The 6,484-nt window shown below is 46.7% G+C and overlaps 1 protein-coding gene across 1 annotated transcript; it reads left to right on the plus strand.

The window, feature by feature from the left end:
• Positions 1 to 87: 87 nt before the first annotated feature.
• LOC127159856 (adhesion G-protein coupled receptor G2-like) lies at positions 88 to 6,436 on the plus strand (the record flags this gene model as incomplete). Its single annotated transcript, XM_051102586.1, has 6 exons — positions 88 to 128; positions 233 to 330; positions 500 to 621; positions 764 to 1,029; positions 5,978 to 6,068; positions 6,153 to 6,436. Coding segments are annotated over exons 2-6 (766 nt in total), but the record flags the coding sequence as incomplete, so codon positions are not given.
• Positions 6,437 to 6,484: the final 48 nt, after the last annotated feature.

Consider the following 6,484-nt stretch of genomic DNA (forward strand, 5'->3'; position numbering starts at 1 on the left):
ACATGGTAATGAAGGTTTTGTTGCAAAGCTTGTTATACATACAGTATATTACACTGTTAAAGCAAATTAAAAATCAAGCGTGTTCTTACAGGTCAGTGAGGTGTCCTGTGTTTCTTGGGATGGCAAAGGTACATTCATTTATCACTGTATTGATCAGTGTCAATAATGGCAATTAATTATTATAATTTATTTTTTATAATTCATTTCATTTGTCTCTGTCATTTGGTTGAAGGACGACTTAATTGGACGACATTCGGCTGTGAAACAGAAATCAGCAACAACAGCATAAAGTGCTCCTGCTCACATCTGACAACCTTTGCAGTGCTGATGGTGAGAAACTTTTAATGAGAAAAGATTCTGTTAAATCAAGATCAGTCTTTCAGTCCACATCTACATGTTAGTGAACATGTAAAAGATGACAAAATAAACAAATACAACTAATAATTTTAAATCCTTCAGCTAATCTGTGTGTTTTGTTGTGTTTTCTCTGATCCTTCAGCATCTGCCAAATGTAAAAATCACAGCGCCACATCAAGAATCACCGACTGTTATCACTTCTATCGGCTGCGGCATCTTCATATTTTTTATGGCCATCGCTTTATTCATGCATTTCCTGCTACGGTAGAGTATCATAACGTTTATCATATAATTACTGCTGTTTAGTAATCAATAATAACTACATAAAGAAACTGTTTGTCTCAGAAATTGCTAGTGAATTTCACAAATAATGACAAAGAAAACAATTGTTTGTATGTTTTAATAGGAAAGCCAAATCAAATCAGGCCACGAAGATCTTGATGAACATGTTTGTGGCTTTGTGTTTACTTAATATCTCGTTTTTGTCAAACGAGAGCGTCGCTAACACACAAGACAACACTGCGTGCGTCTTCATAGCGCTGGTCCTGCATTACTCCATGCTGGCCTCATTCACCTGGTTCTTCATTCAAGCTCTTCATATGTACTTATGGCTCATTAGACAGAACGTCACCATCACAAACTACATGAGGAAGATCACCGTGTTGGGCTGGGGTGAGTTACAGCAACAAAACACCTATTAAAATAAACCTGTTCCAAACCATCTAGTCCAACTGTAAGTTCACCCAAAAAAAACCCAAAAAAACATTGCACACAAGTCATATATTGTCATGATAATTTTATGGTTGGTTTTGTCCTTTTCTTGAGCTGTTTAAGAGCATCTGGGGCCGGTTGCACGAGCTGGACGTACACACGGTTGTAAGACTAGGCTGAATGTAAAATGCATTTTAAGTCATGCGTAGAATTTATACCTGTTGCACAGTGTAGTGCTACATCTGAGACTAAATCTTACACCTAGACAAAGGTAGGCATAAAGTGAAAAGTCATGATTTGCTCGGACATGATTTGTTTTTAATTAAACTGTAAACTGTAAACCATAAACTGTAACGTTTATGGTATTTTCGGGCAGGATAATGTGGCCTATTCCCTTAATATTTCTATTCGCCATCTTACTGGGACAGTATAAATGCTTGGAAATACTTAACGTCTTTAATTCCTCTCATCATTTGCAGCGTTCCTGCCATCCAACAATCGCAGTAAGTTTTGTGCTTACTTTTTAATCAGAAATAACTTATCAGCTTTCAAATTCGGTCAGTTCTGTCACAAAATACAATTTATAAATGTGGTTTTTCAGCCACAGAAAGATGTCAGTAGGCTAAAATGCACAATTGTCACGTAAATTCACATTTACCTCAGGAAAGACATTCGTTGTACACAAACTCGACAGTCAGCTAAAAAAAATAACCCTAGAAAGAAGCACTGTATTACATTCATTATATTTTACTTAACCTGTCGTCTTTATTTTTAGTGTTAGTGTCACGGAGGCAAGACAAGAAATGAATGATCGAGGAAGGTCCCCGTGTAGCGTGATGGAGAGCTCAAACGCGGAAACACACGAATGAGCAGGTAAACCACGCGATTGTGACCTTGGCGGACTCTCTCTTCTAACCTCCACCGGATGGGAGCCAGGATGATGTGAGATGGCAGGACAGGCACGGGTTCGGAGATGGCGGTGTCTCGCTGGTGTTGACGGGAGAGCGCATCAGCCTTGGTGTTCTTCGAGCCTGGACGATACGAGAGGTGGAAATTGAAGTGCTCGAAGAATAACGCCCACCGCGCCTGCCTGGGGTTGAGTTGTTTGGTCTGCCGGATGACAGTGAGGTTCTGGTGATCGGTCCAGACGGTGAATGGGTCACCGCCGCCCTGGAGCCAGTGATGCCATTCCTCCAGAGCCCACTTGATGGCCAACAGCTCACGGTCCCCTACTCCGTAACGCTGTTGCGTGGAATTGAATTTTCTGGAGAAAAAAATACAGGGGTGTAGTTTCTTATCTGGACCGCGCTGTGAGAGAATGGCTCCTACGCCCACATCGGAGGCGTCCACCTCAACAACGAAGGGTTTGGCAGGATCGGGATGGATGAGGACCGGTGCGGAGGTGAATTGAGAGCACAAGGTTTTGAAGGCTTGGATGGCTTCTGGGGTGAGCTGAAATTCTCCTCGTGATGGTTTGGTTAGAGCAGTGAGAGGCGCTGCAGTTGAACTGAAGCCCCGGATGAAACGCCTATAGAAATTGGCAAACCCCAGAAAACGTTGTAGCTGCTTAAGCGACGTGGGTAGGGGCCACGAGCGCACAGCCTCCAACTTCTGGGGATCCATGGCCACACCCTGAGCAGATATAACAAAACCCAGGAACGTGGTGGTGTGCTGGTGGAAGGCACATTTTTCCAACTTACAGAACAACTGGTGGGCCAGCAACCTCTGTAGAACTGCTCGGACATGCTGGGTATGTTCCTCCAGGGTCCTTGAGTATATCAGGATGTCGTCCAGGTAGGCATAGCACCATCTACCCAGCATGTCTTGGAGAACGTCGTTGATGAAATGTTGAAATGCCGCCGGACTGTTGCATAATCCGAACGGCATAACGAGGGTCTCGTAGTGACCAGTGGGGGTTATGAAGGCCGTCTTCCACTCATCACCCTCCCTGATGCGCACCAGGTTGTAAGCGCTCCGTAAGTCCAACTTCGTAAAGAAGCGGGCACCAGAGAGGGCGTCCAGGGCGGTGTTGGTAAGAGGAAGTGGGTGACGGTTCTTGATGGTTATCTGGTTGAGCCCCCGGTAGTCGACACAAGGACGGAGACCCCCGTCTTTCTTCTTAACGAAGAAAAACCCCGCGGCCGCGGGCGAGCTGGATGGACGGATGGTACCGGTGCGAAGTCCCTCAGCAACATATTCCTCCATCGCGTGTCGTTCCTTGGCCGACAGGGAATACAGGTGGCCGCGTGGTGGTACCGCGCCTGGCACGAGATCGATGGCGAGATCGTAGGGACGATGAGGAGGCAGCTGGGCCGCGCTGCGCTTACTAAAGACCTCGGCCAGATCGCGGTACTGGATGGGGACACCCTCGCGGTCAACATCGGAGGCCTCGGACTCCCCAGAGCACGTCCCAACCTTGGCCCGGAGACAGAGCTCCTGACAAGTCGCGCCCCAGTGTACAATCCGGTTGGTGGTCCAGGAGATGAAGGGATCGTGAGTGACCAGCCACGGGTGTCCCAGAATGATGGGAGGTGAGGAGAGCTTGGTGATGTAGAGCTTGATGGTTTCAGTGTGTGTGCCGATGATCAGAGTGAGGTCTTTGGTGCGATGAGTGATGGGGCTGAAGTTGAGGGGCCGACCCTCAATGGCAGTGATGTTCAAAGGTTGGGATAACACCTCAGTTACAATCCCCAGTTGGGCAGCATAAGCCTGATCGATAAAATTCCCAGCCGCGCCCGAATCAACGAACGCGGTGGTCACAATCCGTTGGTGGCCCATGAGGATTGATACCTGGAGCAGCAACCGGAAAATGGCGGACTCGGGGTAGGTTTTCGCAACAGAAGAACCAGATGAAGACCTCCCCCTCTTCACCTGGTTTGTCCGTTTCCCGGACGCAGAGGGCAGATGGCACGATGGTGGTCCGGGGGAGGCGCAATAGGCGCAGAGGCCTTCGCGGTAGCGTCTGGCCCTCTCCGCTGCTGACAGGGAGGTGCGCCCTATTTGCATGGGTTCCCCGGCTCCGCTGGAGTGGGCCTCTGAGGCGACAGGTGGAGGAGGAGAAGGCGCGGCGACAGCATAGGTGGTGGTGGATGTCTCCGGAAACCTTGGGTGGCTGGCTGGACCTGTGGAAGAACGGAAGAGATGTTTAGAAGGATGGCTCATTCTCTGATCCACCCGGAGGGCCAGCTGTATCATGCCCTCCAGGGTGGCAGGAAGCTCCCGCACAGCCAATTCATCTTTAAGACGGATGGAAAGTCCTTCATAGTAGGCTGTGCGGAGAGCAGCATCACTCCAGGTGGTCTGAACGGCGAGGGTGCGAAATTCGGTGGTGTATTTGCTGACGCTGCGCCCTCCTTGCTTTAGATGGTACAGACGTGAGTCGACCTCCACCTCGCTCTCAGGATGTTGGAAGGCCCACTCTGCTGCCTGCCCTGTGAGGAGCGAGGTGAGCAGTGCGATCCGACTTCGATCTGTGGGGTAACGGGATGGCTGGAACTCAAAAATAAGAGAGAGGTTGGTGAGAAATACATCGCATTTGGTTCCGGACCCATCCCACTTATCCGGAAGTGAAATCTTTGGCTGATTCGGGGGGGGAAATTAGACGGACTGGTTCGGCGGGCGGAACTTGTGCAGCGGCCAGGTCGTCGTGATCCGCTTGCAGGGCGGTGAGATCCGAACGGAGGACCGTGCACTCCGCCCGAAGACCTGCGGTCTCCGAGCGCAGCGCGGTAATCTCCGTCCGGCAGTTCACCAACTCCTGCCGCAGATTCACGATTTCCACGGCCTGCTGCTGTATCACTCCCCATAGTTGTTCCAGATCCGCCGCGACCATGTCGGGACCAGACATTCTGACACGGAGGCAAGACAAGAAATGAATGATTGAGGAAGGTCCCCGTGTAACGTGATGGAGAGCTCAAACGCGGAAACACACGAATGAGCAGGTAAACCACGCGATTAGTCTGAGAACGCTCCTCCTATGGAGTAGAGATTCCCACCAGGAAATCCGCGTTCTCACACGCACACAGACAGATATATAAAGAGCTCCGAAGAGCGGTGTACTCACGTGAGTTGAGAGCGTAGAGATGAAACCTGAACAGAAGTCCAACATGAACTCAATGTCTGGTGCCGATCGTTACCTGCTTCCTGTTTATATATCCGCGGAGATTACTTCCGGTGCCTCGTGACCTCACGTGATCCGGTGCGTGTGACAGTTAGTCTGAAGAAATATGTCATGGGAATGTGCAGGGAGACCTCAGATACAAAAACACGGACTTATTTAGTTTAGGAAATATTTAGTTAATGAAATTATTTCGCAGTGGCTTCACTTGTTATGATGTCTTGAGCAATTCAGTTTTAGATTAGCAGTTGTAGCCACTGCAGTGTGGATGTGTCTCAGCTATCACTGCTGGAGAATGTGTTGGACGTGCATCGTCTACGCCGGGTGTAGTTGCACCTGATTGTAGTTTTAGCTGGTGCAACAGGTGTAAATATTTATCGTAAAGTTGGACATTGCAAAACCCAGCGTAGGGCTTACACCCAGCTTTTTTTTTTTTTTTTTTACATCTAGCTGGTGCAACCGGCCCCTGAACACTTATTTTAGTATCATTAATAAGATACATTTCTTTAAGTTTTAATATTTGTATATACATCATTTATATTAGTAGTGTTATTATTACTTGTAAATATGTCTATATTGTTTTGAGAATTATTTTGTTTTTTCTTTTAGTTATTTCAGCATATCAAAATTAAACTAAATGGAAATGGGAAATGCTTTGACTAAACTAGCTGAAATGAAAAGTTTTTCAGTAGCAATAACAATAATAATAATAATTATTATTATTATTATTATTATTATGGTTTTAGTTTGTTGTTTTTCACTATAATATTCCTTGTCTCTGTGTGTTTTCAGTGTGTCCAGCTCTGATAGTCGTAGTTATAGTTTCTGTAGGAGGATATAAAGCAGTGATCCTAAACGCGACGTCTGGAAAAATCACACGGATGTAAGTTGTTCTAATGTCACACATTCATAAATTTAGAAATGTCTGCTGACTGTCTTCTTAATATTTCATTCTCTCTAATTCCAGGTGCTGGATTACAAATCTTTACATTCACTACATAGTGAACATTGGCTACTACGCTTTAGTTTTCATCTTCACGACAGGAATCTTCATCATGATCGTCACTAAGGTCGTTCAGGCCAGAATCATAAGAGCGACTGATGGCAAGAGAAAGACGTTCAGAAAGCAGCTGATAATGGTGTTGAGTTTGTTCCTGCTCTTCGGTCTGACGTGGTCTGTGATGTTCTTCAGTTATGGAGTGATGATCATTCCCTCATATTACATATTCACTGTGCTCAACTCGTTTCAGGGTGAGAAACAATCACATGCATTAGTGCATTTGCTTTAGTAGAATACTT

This window comes from Labeo rohita, unplaced genomic scaffold (assembly GCF_022985175.1).
Source record: "Labeo rohita strain BAU-BD-2019 unplaced genomic scaffold, IGBB_LRoh.1.0 scaffold_2567, whole genome shotgun sequence".
Taxonomy (NCBI): Eukaryota; Metazoa; Chordata; class Actinopteri; order Cypriniformes; family Cyprinidae; genus Labeo; species Labeo rohita.